At 36.4% G+C, this 27772-nt stretch overlaps 1 protein-coding gene across 2 annotated transcripts in view; it reads left to right on the top strand.

Moving 5' to 3' along the window:
- Nucleotides 1-23336, top strand: part of MANEA (mannosidase endo-alpha) — a 45490-nt gene extending 22154 nt beyond the window's left edge. For both annotated transcript variants that reach the window (XM_080663576.1, XM_080663577.1), the window contains 3 exons: nucleotides 4011-4120; nucleotides 18544-18620; nucleotides 19339-23336. In XM_080663576.1, the coding sequence (XP_080519702.1) occupies nucleotides 4011-4120; nucleotides 18544-18620; nucleotides 19339-19996 (845 nt within the window). In that variant the 3' untranslated portion in view covers nucleotides 19997-23336. The remainder of the gene's footprint in view (nucleotides 1-4010; nucleotides 4121-18543; nucleotides 18621-19338) is intronic.
- Nucleotides 23337-27772: the final 4436 nt, after the last annotated feature.

The following is a 27772-nucleotide window of genomic DNA, read 5'->3' as shown; positions in this document are numbered from 1 at the left end:
TCTTATTTATATAGTAGTTGCAAGTATGTGCCCTTAACAACATATACCCCATCCCCCACTCTCCATCTGCTAGTAACCACCATTCCACTCTGTTTTTCTTTGAGCTTTCTTTGTTGTTGTTTTTTTTTTTTAGAATCCACATATAAGAGATATCTCACATTATTTGTCCTCCTATGTCTGACTAATCCCAGAGCAATTGGGTATGTTGTTTTGTGTTCTTTTACCCATTATTTTTCCTCATTATATTTCATTTTGGTAATTTTTTGTGACTTGTCAGAATTACCTCTTTCCTCACTTCTGTTGAGTCTATTTATGAGTCTGTTGAAGATATTCTTCATCTCTTAATATGATTTTCATTTGCAGCATTTCTGTTTGATTCTTATAATTTTTATCTCTGCTATTTTCCACCTGAATTTACCTATTGGCTATCTTTCCCTTTAGATCCTTTATCATGTGATCATAGTGATTTTATGCTTCCTGTTTAATGACTTCAGCATTTGTTTCTTGTCTGAATTTGGTTTCATTGATTGCTTTCTCTTGTCAGTGAGTTGTTTTCCTTGCTTATTTATGTGCCTTTTAATTTTTATGTGCTTTGTAATGTTCCATGTCATTCTGTATAGTGATAATAGTGTTTATGTCTGGGAATGGAATTGCCTTTCTTTCGGATAAATCTTTAGTTTGAAAAAATGTTTGAGATATTTTAAAGGGGCACTATATGTAAGTTTCCTATAATGTAAGAGAAGCTTTCATAAGCTCTGTGGAGTTAAAGGTATCCAAATTTATTTACTATTTTACTGTTTTCTTGTTATTGTTTTTTGTAATTAATTTGGGGGGGAGCTTACTCTGTGTGATGCATGTTTTCATATATATCTTTTTTCCTTAATCTTCACCCCAGGATATGTTTTTTTTTAAATTGATTTTAGAGAGTGAGAGGAAGGGGGGCAGTATGGAGGGAGAGAGGGAGAGAGAGAGAGAGACTGACTGATATGAGAGAGACCTCGATTGGCTGCCTCTCAAACGCACCTTGGCCAGGGATGGAACCTGCAGCCTGGATGCCCTGAATGGGAATCAAACCCACAACCTTTCCGTGTATAGGATGACACTCCAACCAATTGAGCCATACTGGCCAGGGCTGATTTATATTTTTTAAACAGATTTTTAGGTTATGAATTTATTCCCATTTTACACATGTGGAAACTTAAGTACAATTACTTAAATAAAAATAAACACCTGTCAACATAACTGGGACTTGATTCTCCAAGTCTATCAATTTCATACCTGGTGTTCTTAACTATTACCTTGTTTCAATGCATTATTTAACTTAACGGGGGAAAAATGGGTGTCAGTTATATTGAAGGTCATCCTTTGATAAGTTCTTTGGAGGGATGACACCATCAATATGACATGATCTGCATTTAACATACTAATATTCTAAGAATGGATTTCAATGAGTATTACTTTTCATTAAGCAATTGGAAAGGTAGAAATACATAGTAATTGGTATTACTTATAAAAGATACCTGGTTGGTGTGTTTTACAGGAAGCTGGTGACTATGAAGGACTCATTTACCATTGTATATGGTCCAGGTTACAATCATCATTGGCTTGGTTCCTAGAATACTACTTACTTAGAGCTCATGAGTGAGTCTTCTGCACTATACAGCAGGTCCTCAAATAATGTTTGTTCTATGTCTTTTGTTATAACATTGACGAGATGCCATAGTGTTCCCATTGGAAATGGGATACTTCCACGAAGTTGTGAAAAAAGCATTTTGGAGACTCAGGCATAGGGATGTGAATAGTGGCAGTATTTTTGGAGTGGAAACCTAGGACTGCCCCCAGGTGCCCGATGTCTCATCCAAGACCAGGTGGCTGAGCTTCATCTCGCTGTGAAAGCCTGGGGCCTGGTCAGCACAGATACACAACCCACCAAGAGGGTCAGGATCCAGAACTGTACTGCCATCACCTTGGGCTCCGGTAGTCCAACATAGTCTCTGCTCCTGGCTGCCCTCTGGCCTGATCAGCACCGTGCTTAACTTGTGTGGCTGCAATGGGAAGAGAGAAGGTGTGAAGGAACCAGCCCCTGGCATTTGTTAATAAGCTTTGATCATACTACTTTGGGCTTGGGAAGGGATAAGCTTTCTTTCAAACGAACCAGTCTTCTTTCTAATTTTTCCTAGGCTTGTGCTGGTTCCTCCCCCTATGCAATCCCTTTCCTTGGTCTTTGGGGTTCTGTGCCCTTATCCTATCCAGTCCTTTTCTCAGATTTTTCCAGGCTGTTATGTCCCATTTTGGCTCCTACTGCAGTGGTCAAATAGTTTTGCTTCCTCATCTGACTGCTACTGCACATGCCTCAGTATAAGAATCTCTTTTACTGATTCTCTTCCTCTCCCTCCCCCACCTTCGTATTCTGTAGGAAGGTGCTGCTTGTTCCCTGGAAAGTTGGTCCTTCCTACCTGGTGGAGGGAGGGATGTTAATCTCCTTGGCAGGGCAATGCAGCTATCCCCTGGAGTGTCTGGAAGTTGAACTTTCCAGACTTAAATCAGGCTATCTGCGTTAAATGAAGACTTACTGTACAAAGATAAGATTGGATTGTGAAGCACAGTATGGGATAGCATTAGGCACATAGAGGTGATAATGAATACAGTAAAAAAATGAAGTACAGTAACAGGATAAGGAAGAACAAAGAATATCCTCCCCAAGTCTTAGCACCTTTATTCATAATTGTCCCAAACTTGAAGCAACCAAGATGTCCTTCAGAAGGTGAATAAAATGTGGTACATTTCTACAATGGGATACTATCCTATCTAATAAAAGCCTAATATACTAAGTGTCCAGTTGTCCAGTCGTCCGTTCAACCAAAGCATAATATGTTAATGATATGCTAAGGCTGCTCAACCGCTCACTATGACGTGCACTGACCACCAGGGGGCAGACAGTCGACCAGTGGCTATGACGTGTCCTGACCACCAGGGGGCAGATGCTGCAACTGGTAGGTTAGCTTGCTGCTGGGGTCTGACCAATCGGGACTGAGTAAGATGAGCTGGACATGCACTGGAGCCCTCCCGTGGTCTCTCCCTGGCCCTGATCATGCACCAGTGGGGTCCTTCGGCCTGGCCTGCACCCTCTCACAATCCAGGACCCCTTAGGGGATGTCAGAGAGCCGGTTTTTCCAATCCCGCAGGCCAGGCCGAGGGACCCCACTGGTGCTCGAATCCATGCACCGGGGCTCTAGTTTAGCAATAAAAAGAATGAACAATAAATCCATAAAAACACATAAGTGAACCTTAAATGCATATTGCTAAGTGTGAGAAGCCAGTCCGAACAAAAGTTACTTTTTTATTTCACCTATATGACATTCTGGAAAAAGAAAAACTATAAAAACAGTAACCAGATCAATTATTGTTCAGGGAGTTGAGGGGGAGAAAAGAGGGATAAATAGGTGGAGCACACAGAGTTTTGAGAGCAGTAAAACTAATCTAGATGATACTGTAATAGTGGTCACACAACATGTATTTATCAAAAGCCATAGAACTGTACAACACAAGAGTGAACCCTAGTGTAATCTGTGGACTTTAGTTAATAATGATGTATCAATATTAGTTCATCAATTTTAACAAATGTACCACACTAAAACAAGATGCTAATAATAATAGAAACTATATGGGATGGAGAGGGGTTGGGTAAACAGGGAGTACATATATGGAATACTGTACTTTTTTTCTGTAAACCTAAAATTTGTTTTAAAAAATAAAAACCTATTAATTCAAAGTTACTGATGCCTGATAAAGAGTTCATAAAATTGATTATACAAAGTAATCTAATAGCCGTAGGTAGTATCTAACTAATGTAACAAAACAATGTTAAGGTAAGATATTTCTTTTTTGTTAAAACTTTAATTCTTATTGTGCCCCTCCCCCACTTTTTTTTTTTTTTTTTAAAGAATAACTGCAGTCATTCTTGTTTCTGTGTTCATTTTGTTCTTATTCTTTTTGGTCTTTTCTGTTAGGTGTATTAGCCCTTTCTTGGTACCCACCTGATTCACATGATGAGAATGGAGTACCTACTGATGACTTGGTACCAACTATTTTGGATAAAGCTCACAAATACAATCTAAAGGTACTTTATTTAATGTATTTTAAATTTTTGTTGAGATATAAATGACATATGACATTATATTTGTTTCAGGTGTTCATTATAATACAACATATGTATATATTTGAAACGATCATCACAATAAGTCTAGTTAATATCCATCATTATACATAGTAACAATATCTTGTTTTGTGATGAGAATTTATAAGATCTACTTCTTAGTAACTTTCACATATGCAATGCAGTTATTATAGTTATTAACTATAGTTACTATATTTTACTTTACATGCCAGGACTTAACAATTTTATGACTGGAAGTTTGTACCTTTCATCATCTTCAAACATTTTGCTCCACCCCCATCTCAGGAAACTATGATCTGTTCTCTGCAGCTCTGAGTTGTTGGTTGTGTGTGTGTGTGTAAGATTCCACATTTAAGTGAGATTGTGTGGTATTTGTCTTTCTCTGACAGACTTATTTTACTTAGCATAATGCCATCAGCATCCTTCCATGTTGTAACAAATTGCAAGATTTCCTTCTGTTTTTATAGCTGAATACATATACCACATTTTCTTTATCCATTCATTGGCTAATGGACACTACATCGTTTCCATTTCTTGGTTGTTGTAAAGAATGATGCATTGAGTATCCCATGTTTTTTCCACTTAGTGTTTCTGTTTCCTTCATATAGTAGTTCTATTTTTACTTTTCTGAAGAAACTCCTTACTTTTTACCATAGTGGTTGCACCAATTTATAGTCCCTTTTCTCCATATCCTTGCAAACTCTTATTTCCACCCTTTTTTATAGTAATTCTAACAGATGTGAGATGATATCTCTCTGTGGCTTTGATTTGCATTTCCCTGATGATTAGTGATATTAAAGTGTCTTTTCATTTATTTGTTGGGATATGGATTTTTTCTTTGGGGGCGGGGGGCGAGTCTATTCAGAACCTCTACCCATTTTTAAATCAGATTGGTGTTTTTGTTTTTATTGCTATTGTGTTGTATGAGTTCTTTATATATTTTGAATATTAACCCCTTATAGATAAATTATTTGCAAATATTTCCTCGCATTTGGTAAGTTGCCTTTTATTTTGTTGATGGTTCCTTTGCTGTGCAGAAAGAAGCTTCTTAGGTTGATATAGTTCCATATTTTTTTATTATTTTTCTTAAGATACTTTTTTATTTTTCTTCTTATTTTTCTAATGGATTGCACAGTAGCATATTTTTAAATCTATACTTGAGTTTTCTTCCTGTCGTTGATTTCTAGTTTCATATCATTGTGATCCCAAAATATGCTTGATATGATTTTAATCTTCTTAAAATTTTAAGACTTGTTTTGTGGCCTAACATTTGATGTATCCAAAAGAATGTTCCATGTGCACTCAAGAAGAATATTTTGATTCTTTTGGATTGAATTCTTTTGGTTCTGTTAATTGCGTCTGATATAACATGTCTTTATTTTCTGTCTGGATGATTTATCCACTGATCCTACTACTATTATTTTAATTTTGCCTACTTCAGTCTTTTAAGTTTGTTAATATTTGCTTTTTATATTTAGGTTTCCCTGTATTGGTTGAGTAAATATTTAGAAATGTTATATATAGTCTCTTGTTGGATTAACACCTTTATACAGGGTATGGAAAAAGTAGGTTTACAACCCAGCTGGTGTGGGTCAGTGGTTAATGGTCAACCTCTGAACCAGGAGGTCAGGGTTAGATTCCTGGTCAGGGCACATACCCGGTTTTCAAGTTTGATTCCGAGTGGGGGACGTGCAAGAAGCAGCCGATCAATGATTCTCTCTGATCACTGATGTGGCTATCTCTATCTCCCTCTCTCTGAAATCAATCTATATACTAGTATATAAAAGGCTAATATGCTAAGTGTTGCTATGACGCGCACTGACCACCAGGGGGCAGACGCTCAACGCAGGAGCTGCCATGACACGCACTGATCAGACACAGACCCCGCCACCACCCTGGAGCAACAGCCCAACAAATCGCAGCTGACGCTGCCGAGACCCATGGCCAGCCCGGAAATGGTCGCTGTGGGCGCCGGGTAATGATGTCACGTAGCAACGCCCAGCTTCCTCTCCCTAGCGACTACTAGTAACCTCCTTGCACTTTCTTCAGCCTAGGAACATGACTTGCTTTATAGCCTGGTGGAAACATTTACACTTTAACCAAATGTCTGTGAAGCATTTTCCCGTGCCTCATCTCATTTGATCCTCACAGAAGTCCTGGAGTAGGCAGGTAGGAGACTGGGTGGAATCCTATTTTCTTTTCATTAGCCGGGAAACGGAGATTTAGAAAGCTTAGAAACTTGACCCGACTGAAAAGAAATGGTGGACCTTGAAAATGACTTCAAGTTTTCTCACTGTATAGTCAAACACTGCTGCAGTTAAGTATTTTACCCTTTGTTCTCCTTGAGTGATCTATAATAATAATCTGCTTCATGTTGATATTTACTGCTGTGTTGCTGACAATTACCTGAAAGAGAAGTTGGGGTGCTTCAGTGGGCTGGAAAAAGTTTAGCTACATCAAAAAGCAGGTCTAATTAAGCAAGTTTATTCTATACTAGAGGCCAATTGCAGCCCCGGCTTTGTATGGAAGGTTGTTCGGCTGTCCGTTCTAATTCGCATATTACCTTTTATTATTATCCTATCTAATAAAGAGGGAATATGCTAATAGACCTTCACATGGTTGCAAAGATGGCGGTGCCCACAGTCAATGAGGGAATATGCTAATTGACTGCCCATACTCAAAGATGGCGGTGCCCACAGCCAATAAGGAGGGAATATGTTGACTGCTCCACCCTCAAAGATGGCGGTGCCCACAGCCAATAAGGAGGGAATATGTTGACTGCTCCACCCTCAAAGATGGCAGTGCCCACAGCCAATAAGGAGGGAATATGCTAATTGGCTGCCCTGCCCTCAAAGATGGTGGTGCCCACAGCCACAAGATGGTGGTGCCCAGTCCCCTTAGCCCCACCAGGGTGGCAGGCATGTGGCAAGGCCGGGCCCACCCCCAGGCGGGCCCAGGAGCACAGCGCACCTGCCTCCAGAGTCCCCCAGTACCCTTCAGCCCCCCAACCACCCAGGGTCAGCCCGAGGTGCAGGCAAGCCTCGGATGGTGCTGCCCAGCTGCCCAGGGCCAGCCTGAGGCACAGGCAAGCCTCGCATGACACTTCCCAGCTGCCCAGGGCCGGCCGAGGCTTGTGCTGCTGGCAGTGGCAGCAGCAGAGGTGTGATGGAGCGTTGCTTTCCCCCGATCGCTGGGTCACCTCCTGCCCCTGAGGGCTCCTGGACTGTGAGAGGGGGCAGGCCGGGCCGAGGGACCTCCCCACTCCAGTGCATGAATTTTCATGCACTGGGGCTCTAGTAGATGTATAAAAGGCTAAGTTGACGTGCGCATGCTTGATACTTATAAAGCTGTTGCTGGCGCCAATTGCACGCGTGTGTTTCCATCTGTCATTATCGATCATGAATTTGGTTGAGACTTCTATTATAGAGAAAGGGCAATAGGGACATTAAAATATTTTTTCTAATTTCAATGTGCATGAATTCGTGCACTGGGCCACTAGTAAAAAATAAATAATTCTCTTCCATTAACCTAATATCTTTTATATTTAAAAATACTAAGTTTACAGTTGTTCATATGTAAAATAATACAATAATAAATAATAATACAAGAATAAACTCTGTGTTTCACATGCTCACAATTATCAACCTACTTTTGTGACATCCTGTGTGTTGATCCTTTGTTTCTGATTACTTACAGACTTTTCTTAATGCCTATTTTGTCTGATATAAACATAACAACCCATGCTTTCTTTTGGTTTCTGTTTGCATGGAATATCATTTTTTTTTTCATCCCCTCATTTTCAGGCTATATGTGTTCTTACATATACTAGGTGTACCAGTTAATAATGCAAATTTTTTTTCAATAGATGGAGTTACACATGTTGATTTATATGCGATTTGATATGTATGCTATTTTGTTGTATTGACAGCAAGCTTTAAAACATCGAATGTCAAATTTGCTGAGGGTGTTAACATCGTAGATACTTTTACTCTTAAAAATGTCAAATTTTGTGCCAAAAAAGAGCATTTGCGGGAAGTTTTAATTCATTACTTTATTTTGAAGAAAAGTGCTGCTGAATACTTTCGGAAGCTTATGGCGAACATGCTCCATCTCAATATACTTGTGAACGCTGGTTTAAACGCTTTAAAAGTGATGATTTCGATGTGAAAGACAAAGACGTCCAGATCAACCAAAAAAGTTTGAAGACCAACAATTACAAGCATTATTGGATGAAGATGCGTGTCAAACTCAAAAACAACTTGCAGAAAGATTAAACGTTGCTCAGCAAACAATTTCCGATCGTTTACAAATAATGGGAAAGATTTTAAAGGAAGGAAAATAGGTGCCACATCAACTGAACCAAAGACAAATGGAAAACCAAAAAGTCATCAGTAAAATGTTGCTTCAACGGCACTAAAGAAAGTCTTTTTTGCATCGAATTGTGACTGGCGATGAAAAGTGGATTTATTTTGAGAATCCCAAATGCACAAAATCATGGGTTGATCCAGGTCAACCATCAACATGGACTGCAAGGCCAAATTGCTTTGGAACGAAGACAATGCTCTGTGTTTGGTGGGATCAGAAAGGTATGGTGTATTATGAGCCTCTAAAACCAGGTGAAACCGTTAATACTGATTGCTACCAACAAGAAATAATCAATTTGAACCATGCTTTGATGGTTAAACAACCAGAATGTTCCAGAAGACACGGCAAAGTAATTTTGCTTCATGGTGACACACCATCACACACTTAAAAACAGTTAAAGACACTTTAAAAGATCTTGCCTGGGAAGTATTAACCCACCCACTGTATTCACCAGACCTTGCTCCATCAGATTACTACTTGTTCCGATTGATGGCACACGCACTTTCTGAGCAGCACTTCAAAACATACGAAGTGGAAAATTGGGTCTCTGAATGGTTTGCCTCAAAACAAGAAAAATTCTTTTGGGACGGTATCCACAAATTACCTGAAAGATGGGGAAATGTTGATGTTTCTCTTGAAATTACCGTGTTTTCTTTGATTACAAAATCTGTTAACCAGTTACCTAGTAAAGTGAGACGTTTGTAGGTAGCATATAGGTGGGTTTTGTCGTTTTTTTTTTTTTAATCCATTCAGCCATTCTATGTTTATTTGGGGGGGGGGGGAGTTGCAGAATTTAATCTATTTATACTTAAAGTAGTTATTGATAGGTATGGGGTCTTGTTGATTTAATTGTTTTATAGCTTTTTGTAATTCCTTTGCTTCTTTTCTTGTTTTCTTCCCTTTATGATTTGGTGATTTTCTATAGAGGTAGGCTTATATTTCTTTCTATTTATTTTATGTGTATATACTATAGGTGATTTTTTTTTGGTTATCATGAGACTTCCATACAACAACTTATATTTGTATTAGTGTTTTGTTGATGACAAATTAAATTTGAATGCATTCTAAAGTTGTACATTTACATGTTTTTATGTTTCCCATAACAAATTATTGTAGTTATTTTTACTATTTCTGCTTTAATACTAGCTTTATAAGTGATTAATTCATCACTTTTACATTAGATTTTTCTGAATTTTAATATATATTTTAAGCAGTGAGATTTATACTTTTATGTTTTTCTATTCCAAATTAGCTCCTTTTTCTTTAAGCTAAGGAAGTCCCTTTAACATTTTTTGGTAAGGCTGGTTGATCATGAACTTCTCTAACTTTTACTTTTATGGAAAAATCTCATTTAGTTCTGAAGGATAACTTTGCTAGAGAGAGTATTCTAGTTTCTAAATTTTCTTTTAAAAGTGCTTTAAATATATTGTGCCACTCCTTTCTAACCTACAATATTTCTGTTGAAAAATCTGTTGATATTACAGGGGTTCCCTTGAACATAACATACCATGTTTTTCTTTTGCTTCTTTTAAGATTCCTTTAACTTTTGACTATTTATAACGTATCTTAGGAGTCTCTTTCAGTACATTTTATTTGGAACTCTCTGGGATTTCTGGACTAGATGCCTGTTCTTCCCATTAGGGAAGTTTTCTACCCCTTTTATTTAGGGATCCCTATAATGCAAATATTGGGCTTTTTTGATACTGTCCCACAAGTCCCTTAAGTTCTCTCATTTTCATTTTTCTTTTGCTGCTGTGATCGGATGAGTACCACTGCCTTGTCACTGAGTCTTTCTCCTGCTTTTTCTAGTCTGCCACTGAACACCCCCCGCCATTGTATATTTCAGTACAATTATTTTATTCTTTAACTCCATCATTTGTGTTTGATACTTTCTTATATTTTCTGTTTATTGAAATTCTCTGTGTTTATGAATTGTTCTCCTCACCTTGGTGAACATCTTAAAACAATTATTTTGAACTATTCATGTGGAAAACGTTTCTCGTTTCCTATTGCTGCATTACAAATTACCCCAAAACTCGGCAGTTTAAAACAACACATTTATCATCTTACACAGCTTACAAATTAAAGGGTTCCCTTTAATCCATATTGTCATTAATACTTGTTATATGTGTTTATTGATGACAGTCATTCTGACAGGTGTGAGGTGATATCTCATTGTGGCTTTAATTTGCATTTCCCTGATTGGTGATGTTGAACATCTTTTCATATGTCAATTGGCCATGTGTATGTCCTCCTTAGAGAAATGTCTATTCAGGTCCTCTGCCCATTTTTTAATTGCATTTTTTATTTTGTTAGTATTAAGTTGTATGAGTTCCTTATATGTTTTGGATACCTTATCAGGTATATTATTGGTGAATAGCTTACTCCATTGAGTAGGTTGTCTTGTTTTATTGATGGTTTCTTTTGTTATGCAAAACTTTTTAGTTTAATAGTTTCTCATTTGTATATTATTTCCTTTGCCTTGCCCAAGGAGACATATCCAAAAAAGTATGACTAAAAGCAATGTCAAAGAGTTTATTGCCTGTGTTTTCTTCTATTTGTTTTATGGCTTCAGATCTTAGATTTAAAACTTTAATCTATTTTTAGTTTTAGTTTATTTCTTGTGTGTGGAGTCCAAATGTGGTCTTTCTTTTTTTATATATATATATGTTTCTGTTCATTTTTTCTAGCATCCTTTATTGAAGAGACTGGCTTTACCCCACTGCATATTCTTGTCTCCTTTGTTATAGATTGATCTTTGGTAAGGGTTTATTTCTGGGCTTTCTGTTCTGTTCCATTGATCTTTGTATCTGTTTTTAAACCAGTGCCATGTTGTTTTGATTAATATAGCCTTGTAGTATAGTTTGATATCAAATAGTGTGAACTTCCAACTGTGTTCTTTTTTCTCAACATAGCGTTTATTGTTCATGGCTTTTTAAGATGGTTATAGGTTTGTGAAAAACATCATTGGTATTTTGATAGACTTTGAGTTGAATTTATAGATTGCTTTGGGTAGTATGGGCATTTTAATGATGTTAATTGTTCCTGTCCATGAGCGTGGTATATAGTTTGATTTATTTGTACCTCCAATTTTTTTAAGTGTCTTATTTTTTGAGTAATAGGTTTTTCACCTTGGATAAATTTATTCTTAGGTATTTTAATTTCTTAATGCAATTGTAAATGTTAATTTCTCTTTCTGATAATCTTTGGTGTATAATATTAAGAATTGCATTTTTAATTTTGTTTTCTGCCACTGTAACGAATTAATTTATTAGTTCTAATATTTATTTGGTGGAATCCTTAGTGTTTTTACTATATATAGTTTATGCCATCTGCAAATAATAATAGTTTTAATACTTCCAATTTGCATGGTTGTCATATTTCACATCGTTTTATCTTGTTTACCCTAAAGTAGCTATTTTAGTTGTTCTTACTACCTTTGTCTTGCAATCTTTTTATCAGCATTATAAGTGATCAACTTCCTTTACTATATATTTACCTTTCCCAGTAAGATTTATACTTTCAGATGTTTTCTTGTTATTATTTAGCCCCCTTTCTTTTCAACTTAAAGTCTAACTTTTCCTTGTAAGGTTGGTTTTGTGGCGCTGAACTCCATTAGCTTGTCTGGAAAACTTATTTCTCCTTTATTTCTGAATCATATCTTTGCTGGGCTGAGTATTCTTGTTTGGAAAGTGTTTTTTTTCTTTCAGCACTTTGAATATATCACTCCCTTCTGGCCTGCAGAGTTTCTGCTGAAAAATTGTATAAATTCCCTTCTGTATATCAAGTTGTTTTTGTTTTTTTCTTACTGCTTTTAAAATTATCTTCTTGTCTGACTTTTTAATTGATATGTCTTGCTGTGGGTCTCTTTGGGTTCATTTCATTTGGAACCCTCTAGGCTTTTTTGATCTGGAAGGTTTTCTTCCCCAGGTTAGGGAAGTTTGCAGCTCCTCTCTTTTTTTTCCTGGAACTCTTGCAATGCAATGATTTTTTAGATAAGTTTCTTAATCTAGCTTCACTTTCTTTTCATTCCTGTTACTCTTACTGGGTGGGTGACTTTTTCTGTACTGTCTTTACGTTTATTCTGTCTTCTATTGAAACCAGTCTAGTACATTTCTCAATTTACTTATTGTATTCTTTAGCTTCTGTTTGGTACTTCTTATGTTTGGTACTTTCTTATATTTTTCTTCACTTTATTGAAGTTCTCACTGTGTCCACTCATTCTTCTCCCAAGCCTTGTTTATAAGCAACTTTGTGGTCATTAATTTGAACTCTTTATTAGTACCTCCCCAAGATTTTGTCTTTATCTGGTGCATATTTCTGTATTTCTTTAATTGCTTAACTCTGTGTTTGTTTCTTTGCATAAGATGAAACAGCCATCTCTCCCAGTCTTGAGGGTTTTACTTTGTTTAGGACAGTGGTGGGGAACATCCGGCCCTGTCAGGGCATTAGGGGTGAGTTAATTAATGTTTGACGAAATATAGCAGGCTAATTTCTAAGTTGATAATTTTATATGGGCTGTGAAGTGATGTTATAAATATCTAAATGGCTCTTGGCAGGAAAAAGGTTCCCTACTCCTGGTTTAGGAGATTAACCTTATCACTCACTGTGATCTAGACCTTGGTTGTCTCTAAAACCTTTTAAAACCATTTTTCTAATTGATTTCAGAGAGGAAGGGCGAGAGAGAAACAACAGTGATGAGAGAGAACCATCAATCGACCGCCTCCTACACGTTCCATACTGGGGATGGAGCCTGTAACCTAGGCATGTGTCCTGACTGTGAATTGAACTGCAGCCTCCTGGTTCATAGGTCGATGTTCAATGACTGAGCCATGCAGGCCAGGCTAAAACCTTTTTTTATCTAAGCAGCCTATTTTATTTTTAATAATCCATAATAGTTCAGGGTGTGCAAAGACCAGTTGATTCCTTATAGGAGAGTGTCTCAACACCTAGATTCAGGCTTTTGTAAGCCAGACCCTTGGGCAGCAGCTTTAGAAGAATGCAAATATATGCATTCTGTGGGACCAAAAGTGTAAGCCCCATCAGCCACCAGAGCCAGGCTGTCCCCTGAGTGGTCTTAGAAATTGGTGTTTTAGTCAAGTGTAAGCTCCTTTCTGAGAAATACTGGTGAGCTATAGTGGGGTAGAGAGAGAGCACCAAGATGCATTTCCTGAGAGCATTTCTGTAGCCCCTACATGTGTGCCAGACTTGTCCCAGGCAAGTAGGCCTGATTCACAGTAAGGATAGGGATATGTTTCAGTCTTCTGTCTCTGTAGTGCCTGGTGGTAGGCTGCCGAGACCTGTCTCTCCGATTGTCATATTCCCTTGGTACCCAGAACACAAGCCCCCTTGACTACCAGAGCCAGGCAATTGAGGATTATCCCTTGGACTGTAGCCGCAAATCCAGGTCACCAGACACATGTAAGAGCTTACCCTCCAAGAGATGCTGGTGGTCTGGAATGCGGCAGAGTGAGTGTGAAGGTAATTCTTGGCCTCTAACATCTCAGGAAAGGTTTTCAGTCACTCTTAGATGTGTGCTAAATGAGATGCCTGTTTCTCAGCCTACAGCTGTGATAATAAGGTAATAGGCCTCTTTCACAGAAATGCTGAGCCCCTGGCTCTGTTGTGCCCTAGGGGTAGTAGCTGTTTAAGACTCTTCATGTGTTAGTTACAGTCCTGTGGGACCCACAGCATAAGTCAGCTGGTACCTAGAGCCAGGTGAGGTAGAGGTATCCCCTGGTAACAGCTGCAAAAATCAGGCCACCAGTGGAGAATATAAGCTCTGTTCTGGAAGATAATGGTGAGCTTGTGTGAATGCAGTCATTGTCCTCTGTTCCCTGAGAGCACTGCAGTAGCCTTGTATATGTGTACCCATCAGGCCAGATCTTCTGAACAAGCAAATGGGCCTCTTTCTCAGAAACACTGGGGATGTACCTTACTCATCTAGCTGTTGCAATGCCCTGGGAGTGGTAGTCTAACAAGATTGCTACAGTCCCATGGGACCCAAGAACACCACTTCTCTGGCCTCTAGAGCCAGGCAATCAGGGGTAATAGCGCTGGGTGGTAGCCACGAAACACATAGCACCAGACCTGTGTAGAAGATCCTATCTGGGAGATATTACCACTTTGGAGTACTACTGGCTGGATCCACTGTGAAGACAATATCCACCTAATAAAGAGGAAAGGGAGAAGAATAAAAAAGGCAGCACCCAGCAGCTTTAGCAAGACAGAGGGCACATGGAAAGATGGTGCCCACCAGCCTCCTTTCTCCAAGAGTATCCCAGCAGGACCCTGTTTCCCACATAAAGTCTGGGTACTTTTCCAAGGATTGCTTCTGCACTGGGCACCATGGCAGTTGAGCCTGTGCCTAAGCCCTTTTAAGAGCTATTTCTCAGTTCACCATAGTCCCTTGGTGACAAGCCCCATTGGTTGTTAAATATAGATGCTTTGCGTTTGTCTCTCAGATGCTGGTATTAAAAGTTAGGTTGCCTGATGTTGCCTGAAGCTCCTGGTTTCCAGTTTTCTGCCAATTGTGGGTCACTGTTCCATGGAAGAGTTTGTGAGATTATTGTCTCAGCCTTTCCTACCTGCTCCAATGTGGGTTTCCTCTTGATTGGCAGATAAAGGAGTTGCTCCACCAGATTTTAGGTGTTTGTTTTTGTCAAAGGAAATGGTTCCACATGTAGCTATGGATTTGGTGTGTCATCCTATCTAATAAAGAGGGAATATGCAAATTGACCGTCACACTGTCAAAAAGATGGCAGCACCCAGTCCCCTCAGCCCTGCTGGAGTCCCCCAGTCCTTTCAGCCTCGCCGCTGAGAGCGGACAGCAGGGTGTGGGGGCTTTATCAGCCAGGCCCTGAAGAGAGCAGAGAACCACAGGGAGTGGGCCTAAGCCGTCAGTAGGACATCCCCTGACAGCTCCTGGATTAGAGAGGGTGCAGGTCGGGCTGAGGGACACCCCTCCCCCATGCACGAATTTTGTGCACTGGGCCTCTAGTTTAAGATAAAAACTGTGAATACAGTGGGTATATAAGGAAAGTACCATAGCATAATAAAGACTATATATGACAAACCTACAGTTAACAGTATACTTCGTGATGAAAAATTGAAAGCTTTTTCTGTAAGATCACCAATAAGACAAGGATGCCCACTCTCACCACTTTTATTCAACATAGTACTATCAGTCCTAGACAGAGCAATTATGTAAGGAAAATAAAGAAAAGGCATCCAGATTGGAAAGAGAAGTAAAACCATCACTATTTGTATATGGCATGATTTTATATAGAGAAAAACTTAAAGACTTCACCTCAAAAAGACTATTAGGGGTAGTAAGTGAATACAGTAATGTTGCAAGGTACAAAATCAATATACAAAAATCTGTTGCATTTCCATATACTAACAATGAAGTATCTGAAAGAGAAAAATACCTAGCAATAAGCTTAACACAGGAAAGGTAAGACCTGCACACTGAACCCTACAAACCATTGTTGAAAGAAACTGAAGAAGTCCCAAAATGGAAAGATTATGGCTCCATTCATGGATTGGAGGAATAGACTAACATTGTTAAAATTCCCATATTTCCTAAAGCAATCTACAGATTCCATGCAATCCCTATTAAAATCCCAATGGCATTTTTCACAGAAATCGAACAAAATATCTTAAAAATTTTTATGGAACCACAAAAGACCCCAAATAGCCAAAGCAATCCTCAGGGAAAAAAAAGTATGAGGCATCACACTCTCCAATTTCAAACTATACTACAATACTCTATAGTAATTTAAACAGTATGGTATTGGCAGAAAGACAGACCTATATACTAATGGAAAAGAGTTGAGAGCCGAGAAATAGACCCACAAATATAAGGACAACTAATTTGGAACAAAGAGGACAAGACTATACAATGGAGAAAGTCTTTTCCATAAGTGGTACTGGGAAAACTGGACAACCATGTGCAAAAAAATGAAATTAGAACATTATCTTTCATCATACACAAAATTTATCTTAAAATGGATTAAAGACTTGTATGTAAGATCTTGAGACAATAAAATACCTAGAAGAAAAGTAGGCACTAAATTTAGTGGACATCAGTCTTAGTGATGTTTTTGTGTGAATTTGACTCCAAAGGCATGGGAAATAAAAACAAATAGCACTACATCAAACTGAAAAGCTTTTATGCTAAAGAAACTGCCAACAAAGCAACCAATCAAATGGGAGAAGGGGTTAATATCCAAATAAAAATCTCATACCAGCACCACCACCACCACAACAAAACAAAGATTGAGCAGTGGGTCTGAATAGACACTTTTCCAGGGAAGACATTCAGATGGCCAATAGGCACATGAAGAGATGTTCAACTTCACTAATTAGGAAAGTGCAAATCAAAACCACAATGAGATGTCAACTAACACGTGTTAAAAGGGCTGTAACTAAAAAGACAGATAGATATTAGAGAGGATGTGGAGGAAAGGGAACCCTGGTACACTGCTGGTGGTAACGTAAGTTGGGGCAGCCACTATGGAAAACAGTATGCAGGTTTTTTAAAAAATGAGTAGAACTACCAAATAATCCAGCAATTCCTCTTTTGGGTATTCATCTGAAATGAAAACACTAATTTGAAAAGATATATGCATCCCTATGTTCATTGCAATATTATTTACAATAGCTAAGATATGAAAAGAAGTGTGTATCAAAAGATGAGGTAAATATACACAGTGGAATATTACTCAGCCATAAAAAAGATGATTATTGCCATTGGTGATGACATGAGTGGGTCTCAAGAGTATGATACTAAGTAAAATCAGTCAGAGAAAAAGATAAAGAATATGATTGCAGTCATATAGGATAAAAAACAAAATGTAAAAACAAAACAAAAACTCAGATTCAGACAACAGATTGATGTTACCAGAGGGGAAGGGAGTAACGGTAGGGCAAAGTGGGGTCAAATATGTGGTGAAATTGGAAACTAGACTTTTTGTGGGGATCACATAACAGATGTTGAATTATAATGTTGAACACCTGAAATTTTTGTTATTAATGTTACCTCAATTTTTAAAAAATGGAGTCTTCTGTGCACAGCATTTTAAAAATATTTTTGGTTACTGCTTCTATTATAGTAGAAATATATAAACCATGTCAATAATAATGAGCATTCTAAAAATTATTGCCCTTTACAGTACAAGTGAATAAATTAAATATACATTATTTTGTAAAATTCTACTTTAGTTATATAGAAGAATTTGTCATTTAAAGGCATTTGCTGTTGACTTCCATTTAAGTGTACACATAATGATCACATCTGAAAAAAAGAATCCAGATTTTTCTTGACTATCGTTTGCTTGCTTTGGGGTTCTTTTTGTTACTGTTTTTGCACCTTTCTTTAAAAAATAGTTATATCTGAATATAGAATATATCCCGATTTATTATTTCTTTAAATTTTTATTTATTGATTTGAGCAAGAGAAACATCGATTTGTTTTTCTACTTACGCATTTATTGGGTGATTCTTGTATGTGCCCTGACCTTGGGATCCAACCCACAGTATTGGTGTATTTGGATGATGCTCTAACCAACTGAACTACCCGGCCAAGCCCTCCCTATTTATTCTTTATCAGGAATTAACATACAGGAAGAAGTATTCCACAGTGGTTGAACATTTGGGCTCTGAAGTCAGATTGCCCTCAATGCCTTCAGCTGGCTGGGTGTGATTAGTAAGAACACCTTTCTTAAATCTGCCTCCCTTAGAAAATGAAGATAGTAATTGTAACTACCTTATAACATCGTCAGAATTAACTGAGGTAAAATGTATAAAATATTTAGCATATTATTTAATAGAAAAAAGCTCTTAGTAAATATTATTAAAATTCTCTGGTAACTTCTATGTTCAATAACTTAATTTTTTTAAATAAGATTTTTAAATCATGGGATTAATTTAAAACATAGGATATACTTTTATATTTACATCATAGATGATTTTTTCTTTAATCAATATTTTTGTTTTAGGTCGCTTTTCACATTGAACCGTATAGCAATCGAGATGTTCAAAACATGTACAGAAATGTCAAATACATTATAGACAAGTGAGTTTCTCCTGTGTTTATAAATTAATTTTGTAGTGAATATTGAAGTCATTTTGAGGAACATTTAAGGTTCCTTACAATTCACTTTCTATATGAATAATTAAAGATTTCTCTTTAGTATTTTACATATATTTTAGGCTATTTGTGATTTCTTCATACTGACATTTTAAAATTATATTATTCTTTAAATCTTATGGATATAGAGTTTTGTCTTTTTAAAAGAAGGTTCAGATTATGAAGTGTGAACTGCTTTTATAACAGTAGACCCAGCATCTAATATTTTCATTTATACTTAGTCTGATTATAAGAATTTATTAATTCAGTTTCACTTTGTTCATGAGTACTATTGATAATAGTCTGACAGATACCATACTCTGACAAAGAAGCTTGTCAGCAACAGTTGGCCATTAGTATTGATACAAAAAAAAGCAGTCTATATATTCATGTAGAAAATGTACTTTTCATGGCGTTCGTCATCATTTGTAGACCTCAATATAAAAATTAATTTATTGTTTAGTAATGTCTTGATATCTAGTATTTCCTTTCCTAATGAATAAAATTAAAATGCATTTTTAGTAATTACATTATATAACTGACTACCCAAAGAAGGTGAACAATGTGTGTAAACTCTGATTACCTTGATTTTCATACATAATTATTATCTGTGGCAAATGAAATGTGAATGTTCATTTCACTTTTACCTATGTTTGTATTCTAGATACGGAAATCATCCGGCCTTTTACAGGTACAAGACTAAGACCGGCAATTCTCTTCCTATGTTTTATGTCTATGATTCCTATATTACAGAGCCTGAACAATGGGCCAATCTGTTAACCACCTCAGGGTCTGGGAGCATTCGCAATTCTCCTTATGATGCATTGTTTATTGCTCTTCTAGTGGAAGACAAGCATAAATATGATATCCTTCAAAGTGGTTTTAATGGAATTTACACGTATTTTGCCACAAATGGCTTTACTTATGGCTCATCATATGAGAATTGGGCTAAAATAAAATTATTTTGTGATCACTTCCAACTACTGTTTATCCCAAGTGTGGGCCCAGGATACATAGATACCAGCATCCGTCCATGGAACACTCAAAACACTCGGAACCGAATCAATGGGAAGTATTATGAAACTGCTCTGAATTTGGCACTCCAAGTGCACCCTAGTGTAATTTCTATCACATCTTTCAATGAGTGGCATGAAGGAACTCAGATTGAAAAAGCTGTGCCCAAACGAACCAGTAAAAGAGTGTACCTGGATTACCGGCCTCATAAACCAAGTCTTTACCTGGAACTAACTCGCAAGTGGTCTGAAAAATACAGTAAGGAAAGAGCAACTTATGCATTAGAGCACCAGCAGCCTGTTTCTTAATCTTAATGCACTATTTAATGTTTAATAATTATAGAGAACACCTAATTCCAGTAAGTGTCTATTGTTTTGAGTTATGGAACGAACACTGTCAAAATCAGTATGCATTGTTACTATTTTCTTACAGTAACTTGTACTTTTTTAAAGGTAGTAATGTTACCATCACCACCGTTCACAATGCTATACTGAGAAAATGCCTGAGAGAAAATTGTGCAAAAAAATTCCCTGTGCCATCTTCTGCTAAATTTCTGACTAAAATTGAAATGCTGCTTTCATAGCAGTTTAAGTTTTATTTTACAAGATAAATGCTTATTACATAAAATAATTAGCACACAGTTCTTTCTATCCTACTGTATTCTAGGCCCAAAGAAATAGGATTGTGTATTTGTTAATGTACTTGTTTCATCTCTAAGTTTTTTCAATAATTCAATAAACTTTATGGTATTAGTGTTTATATTCTGGATAACTCTTTAATAATAATTCTTACAAAACTAAAATCATATATCTTAAACCTTACTTTGAACCATATTGCATTTGGAAGGCCTGCTTTCTGCAGCACAATATGTATTATCATTCGCAGATTTTTGGTTACCTAGAGCATGCTAGATGTTTTACATGTGTAATGTTTCTGCTTTATAATGCTGAATTCCAGATTTTAGAAGTTATAGAAAGTTTTTTATAAAAGTTAATGATTGCTTCTCAATTAAGAAAACATAGTTGTTTCACATTTATTATATACTTGAGGCCTGGTGCACGAATTCGTGCACCAGTGGGATCCCTCAGCCTGGCCTGCGGGATTGAACTGAAACTGGCTCTCCGACATCTCCTGAGGGGGTCCCGGATTGCGAGAGGGCGCAGGCCAGTCCGAGGGACCCCAGCAGTGCACCATTGGGGCTGGGGAGGGACGTGGGAGGTTGGCCAGCTGGGGAGAGACCGCAGGAGGGCTGCAGGGTATGTCTGGCCCATCGTGCTCAGTCCCAATCGGCCGGACCCCAGCAGCAAGCTAACCTACTGGTTGGAGCGTCTTCCCCCTGGTGGTCAGTGCACGTCATAGCGACTGGTCGACCGGTCGACTATCTGCCCCTGATGATCAGTGCACGTCATAGTGAGCGGTTGAGCGGCCTTAGCATATCATTAGTATATTACACTTTGGTTGGTTGAACGACCAACTGGACAACCAGACACTTAGCATATTAGGCTTTTATTATTTTGGATAGATATAATGTCCAAAATGTTATCGTTTTTAGAGATAACATTTTAGTCTTTAACTTCTTATTCTATTATTCATATTTTTTCAATTTAATCAGAAATCTACTGTTAGATAAGAAAAAAGTTGATACTACTTTTAGATTGCCTCCTTTTATGAAATTAAGCTACTTTTACCAAAAGTAATTGAGAACATTTACTTAGCTTATTTTAGTTTTTTAGGGACATAGAAATGAAAATTTCTTTATATCTTAAATTCATTCCTGAAGTTTGACATTTGATTAAGACTTAATGATGGAAGTAATATTTTCGTTTCAAAGACAATATTTTAAAGTTATTGTTAATAGTATTCCAATTATATGTACTTTCATGGTTCCTATCAGGTAAAATACTTGTGGTCAATTGTTTGTCATATTATGACAAATACCTGTATGCTAAAAATGAATGTCCTTATTTTAAAAACTAGAGAATAAAATATATTATTATAGTTAATATTTATAACTAGAACTGTAGTAAAAAGTCTAATATATATGTTACTACATGAATATTATTTCTTATTTATTGAAAAGAAGCAATAGGGTAATATTAAACAATGCATATAAATCTTTAAAGTATAAAGACAGTCAAACAAGTTAGCAGTGGAATTTATCATAAAATGGCCCATCATAGTATGAAATTTATTTTTAACCAGCAGTTTTGAAGTAAAAACATTTTTATAACTTAGAATTTGCCATTTCTCAAAAAATGATTAGGCCACAGGAAATTATTATAATAGTAATAATCCACTTTCTATAGGAAATCACAAGAAAAAATCACTATATGATTGATATAACCAAGCATCTTCATAGGAATAATCATGGATATAACCTGTGGATATTTTTGCTTATATCTAGTTAACCACTATATATTATGGATATAAACTCTATGTCCTAACTAATAATATTTTATAACATTCCATGTTTTATTAAAGATTGGTTAGAGAAATAGCTCCTACAGAGGAATTTTTGTCATTGCTTATATTGTATATTTGAATTAACCATGGTGGGAAATAAATTTTTTTAAAATAGTTCTAAGATTAAAGGAGAGTGTATAAACATGGTTAGCATATCCTCAACACAGATACCACCACTTCCTATCCTGCTCGTAGGGCAAAATAGGTAACCTACTACAGCACAGTTTAACTCTGACCTTCAGTGTGGTTCCCAACACATTACCCTACTAGCCAGTAACAAGCAGTCAGATTCCAAAGTAAGATAAGACAGATTCTGACTTCATTACAGGAAGTTACTGAGCGAAGAATGTTTGGAATCTGATTACATAGTGATTTAATACTTTATAATTATACTAGAGGCCCAGTGCACGACATTCATGCACTCAGGGGTTAAGGGGATGGTCCCTCAGCCTGGCCTGTGCCCTGCAGCAGTCCAGGAGCCCTCAGGGGATGTCCGACTGACAGCTTAGTGCTGCAGTGGAGGCCAGCCCGCTGTGCTCACCAGCTGTCAGCCCGGCTTGTGGCTGAGTGGCACTCCCCTTGTGGGAGCACACTGACCACCAGGGGGGCAGCTCCTGCATTAAGCGTCTGCCCTGGTTGTCAGTGTGCGTCATAGTGACCGTTTGGTCGATTTACATATTACCTTTTTATTATATAGGATGAATATCATGTTGTTTTTCTCCTTTTTTAAATAAAAGTTATTAGGAGGAATTATCTCTGGTAGTTTTGTTATTATTAGGGAGGAATGCTTTCAAACTCTCAGGTATTCATTACAGCTGCCTTTACCATTTGACTAGTAACAGTTTAGATCATAAGTAAGTAAGAATAAAGATGATTTCCTAATTTTAAAACTATAGGTTTTAATCTAATAAACCAAAATAACCATTAAAAGAAAAAGCAGTGTAATATATGCAATGCATGAATCCTACTGAATTATTTTATGGTTTAATCCAATTGTTTTGACTATAGAAACCAATTATTTCTTTCATTGCTCCCCTTAAGGACCTGTACTGTCAAAACTGCTATTATTGTGTATATAAGTTGCATGTTAACATTTTGTTTTAAGAGTATGTAATTAAAAGATGACTATTTTGTTATATGGAGTAATTTTCATCTAATAAAAGCATAAATTAAATGTTATATCTTAGATATAAAAATGTATTCCTTTCTATTTATGCAGTGGTTTTTTAAATGTCTGATCAACAAATGAAAAGATAGTATTCATCACACCATAATTTTTCTATTTGAGATATGTAGCATTTACAAAGTAGATATCTTTAATTGTACATACTTTTGGAATCTGTGCATCTGAGTTACACCAAAAAAAAACTTTCTTTTTTTAATTTGGGAGGTGCTTTGTTATTTTTTCCTTTGGGCATAATGATATATTAGCTCTGACATCCTTTAGAAAATTGATCTTCCCTCAAAACAGCAAAAGTAACAAGCTACCTGAAAAACGTACTAAGTTCATAACTTTGTGCTTTTTCAAACTAATCAGTTAATCAATTTAAATCCTGCTACTGCACTTAAACTCTATAGTGCGTACAGAAACAGTGCTTAAAATCTATAGCTAAATTTTGAATTAAGGTCAACACCCTCATGTCTCATATACAGAGCTACTTTATTTACAACCAGCAAAATTTCAGTTATTTTTCTAAATATCTACAATTTCAAAATTAAAAATTGATCTAGCCACAAGCAAAAGAGTTTTTTGGCTCAGATAGTTCTCTTTTTTAAAATGTACTTCAAATTAAATTTAAATTTAATACTGACTTTGTTATTTATCCACATAAAGGCTAAATGTTATTGTATGCCTGATATATGGTTATTAATTTTGAAAATTCAGTTACTACTTTGACTTAAAGAGATTCATTTATTCTTAGTCAAACCAAAAAATACTTAGTAATTGTGCTGTTCTATTCCAGCTATCAATGAAGGGAGCATTTTTTAATGTGATTAGCTTTTTGTTGTTATATGGTTACTATTTAATTGATGACATCAAAGACAAAATAGCCCGGCCAGCCTGGTTCAGTGGTTGAGCATCAACCTGTGAACCAAGAGGTTACGGTTCGATTCCTAGTCAAGACATATTCTCAGGTTGCAGGCTCCATCCACAATAGGGGCGTGCAGGAGGCAGCTGATCAATGATTCCTCTCATCATTGATATTTCTATCTCTCCCTCTGCTTTCCTCTCTGAAATCAGTAAAAATATATTTTTAAAAAAGAAAATAATTTCAGACCTAATCAGATAGTCTTAGATCTAAAATTTACTAAACTCAAAACAGTGGCACTTTTCCTATTGAATGTTCTAGATTTCATTTTTTAAAAAGCATCATATATATTGAATTTTAAGTTTTCTATTTATATGCAAATTAACAATACATTTAAACAAAGATAAAAAGCTTTTTAGACGCTACCCCATTGAAATAACTATTTCATGACACAAAGCAATGATGCACCACGGTAAGATAATTATATCTATAATTCAATTTATGGTATATGATTGTATACCTGTGCTTTTGTGTTTGACTTTCTGAAAGAATAGGATAGAAATCTGAGCAAAGATCATTGTAAACAACACAAAATAAAATGACAAACTTCAGCAACTCAATAACATTTAAAATATATCTATGCATAAAAGTATTTTTGAGTCAATTTTACAAAAACCATTATCAAACCACTATATCACCATGTTAACTTGATAACTAATATAATGTGGTCTTGACTCTGATCTTGAAAATAGCAAATGCAAAATAGAAAAATATATGAAAGAAATTCCATTGTAATGCATGCAGTAAACTTAAGCAATTTATATGTTTGAACACAAGTCACCTAGGAGTATCATGCCACCATTTTTTCTGTTTGTATATACTAAACATATTCTTATTGAATAGTTCTGTTCTACGTATAGTTTTTTAATTATCCAGACTTAGATTAGCCATGTTCAGACTATTAAGCCATTAATATTAAAATGGTGCAATTGAATCTCTGACTACATGAAAAAATTCAACTGCAAATCCAATTGCTATATTCTTGAAAATTTGCTATGTTGCTATATTTATTTAATTAAAGTGCATTCTTAAAATTTATGCTTTTTTAGGTATTTTGTATGAAAAATATTTAATGACAATGATGTGAATAGGAGCTGAGCTCATACTCTATTTTTCCTCATATGAGTATTGTGTTTATAGTTAAAGACTTAATCTCCAAATAAAATATTTTTTAATATACATTATTTTCTCATTTCACTTTTTTTAACTGAAGTCATTCTTAATTAGACTTTAGGTCATGTCTCCTTTTATTAGAATATGTGCACTCTGACACTTTTCTAAAAGGACGTCAAAAATTTTTTCACAAAAAATAATTACAAAATATATAAATTATGAATGATAGAATTTTTTAAATGCACATATGACTGACTACACATTGGTATTGACCCTTTGAGTAGTTACTACAAGATATCATATTGTTCTTATTGCCAGAAAAGAAGCACCTCCTTCCTTACGTGATGCAAACTTTACTTTGTTGGTATGTTTTAAAAAAATAAATTTCTCAAACAGGCATTTATCTAGGGTCAAAATGCAAAAACCTACAGGAACCTATCAGGTCATGTAAATAAATGCATCAGGTTTAAGACTTCCAGAGAGTCCTAGGGACAGTGGATAACTGTCACCTACAAGGAGTAGTTGCTGATCAGCTCCTGTCCATGTCAACCTTTGTAGCTATGGGTCACTAAAATGAGGATGTATATATATTTGTGTATCTATTTAAATTTTTCTAGTTATAACGTGTTGGCAAATATTGCAAAGTTTTAAAAAATGTTTGTTGATTGGATTCATTTCATGGGTCCATTAATTTGTGACCTCTGGTATAAAGAATGTAAAACTTTTAATGAAAATATCCTCAAACTTTTATAATACTTAAGAGGATTTCATATGACTAGTCATTGTGATGATTATTGGATAAATAATCCAATAATTTATTCCAAGTATCCTATAAAATAAAAGCCCAATATGCAAATCGACTGAAGTGCAGAACTACTGGTCGCTATGACACACACTGACCACCATGGGGCAGACGCTCAATGCAGGAGCTGCTCCCTGATGGTCCGTGCGCTCCTGCAGGGGGAGCACCACTCATCCAGAAGCTGGGCTCATGGCTGGCAAGCTCAGTGGCAGTGGCAGAAGTATTTCCCGCCTCCAAGGCAGTGCTAAGGATGTCCGGGGAGAGGGCCTAACCCGTCAGTCGGACATCCCCTGAGGGCTTCCAGACTGCAAGAGGGTGCAGGCCGGGCTGAGAGACCTCCCAAGTGCACGAATCTCATGCACCAGGCCTCTAGTATAACAATAAAGGCAAGTCAGTGAAAGTGAATTCCTGAGGGTTCTGATTATGTGATAGCTTTCCTCAGGTCTGATCTGATGCAAGATCAGAAATTAAAGCACTCCAAAGGGAGAGTTGGGTTCATATCCCAGCCAATCTTCTCTATTATTCCTCCCAATTTGGCTTTTGAATAGTGATTTGACTTAATTTATATTCACTGAGGGAAACTGGGATGCTTTTATTCTGTTGCTTATTAGATTTGAATCCATTTTGAAGCCTGGCAAGAAAAAAAAAATAAAGTAACTGGGTTTGATTCTAGCCCCTTTACTGCAACCTACTTTCTACCCTTTGGCGGCCTGCTATCTACTTTGTTTCAAAAATGATATTAGTGACTTGTTATAATACAAAACATGTGACAGTATATAGTTTCAGTGAAAAGTAGATTGTGAATAGAATACACTTATTGAACCCAGCATTAAATGCAAACTGAATATTATGGCAAATAAACTGCTATACTGTTAAGCTTTTGACTAGATGATATGAAAAGATATCTAATCATCTACACATTGTGTAATGTCCACAGTACAAGATACAAATACATTTCTCAATAAAAATATAGCTGCCTTGGTATGAAGAAAGGAATAGATTAGTGCTCACCAAGGTTTAAGGGTTGGGGATGGAGTTGATTACAAAAGAGCAGCACAAGATAATTTGGAGGGTGAGCGATCTTCTATATCTTTATCAAGGTAATGATTACCTGACTCCATTTGCCAAGTTCAAAGAGCTATACAATCCCTCACCCACCCAATACACATGTGCACAAAACAGATTAAAATTTCTGTATATGAATAATTTTTAAAACCTACAATGTGGTACTACTTAGTAAACACTCATAAAAATGGCTAAAATTAAAAAGACTAGCAATGCTAAAACTTATTATTTCTGGTAGTGGTATAAAATATTGTACCTTTCAAAAACCATTTGGCAGTTTCTTATAAATTTAAGCATATCTTTACCACATGACCAACAATTTCACTTCCAGCAGTAGAATTGCTCATCTTCCTTATTCTCTCTTCCCTATCTCAATTTAGGACATTATCATGCAACCACTCAACCAGAAACATGGGGTCATTCTTGGCCTTATCACACTCTCATGCCCTGAATCCCTTCAAACATTAAGTACTGATTCATTTCCCCCTACCTAGATCAGTGGTCAGCAAACTCATTAGTCAACAGAGCCAAATATCAACAGTACAACGATT

Source organism: Plecotus auritus (genome assembly GCF_963455305.1).
Source record: "Plecotus auritus genome assembly, chromosome: 4".
NCBI lineage: Eukaryota > Metazoa > Chordata > Mammalia > Chiroptera > Vespertilionidae > Plecotus > Plecotus auritus.
Note: the sequence above shows the minus strand (reverse complement) of the source record. Positions and strands in the feature narration are given on the sequence as shown.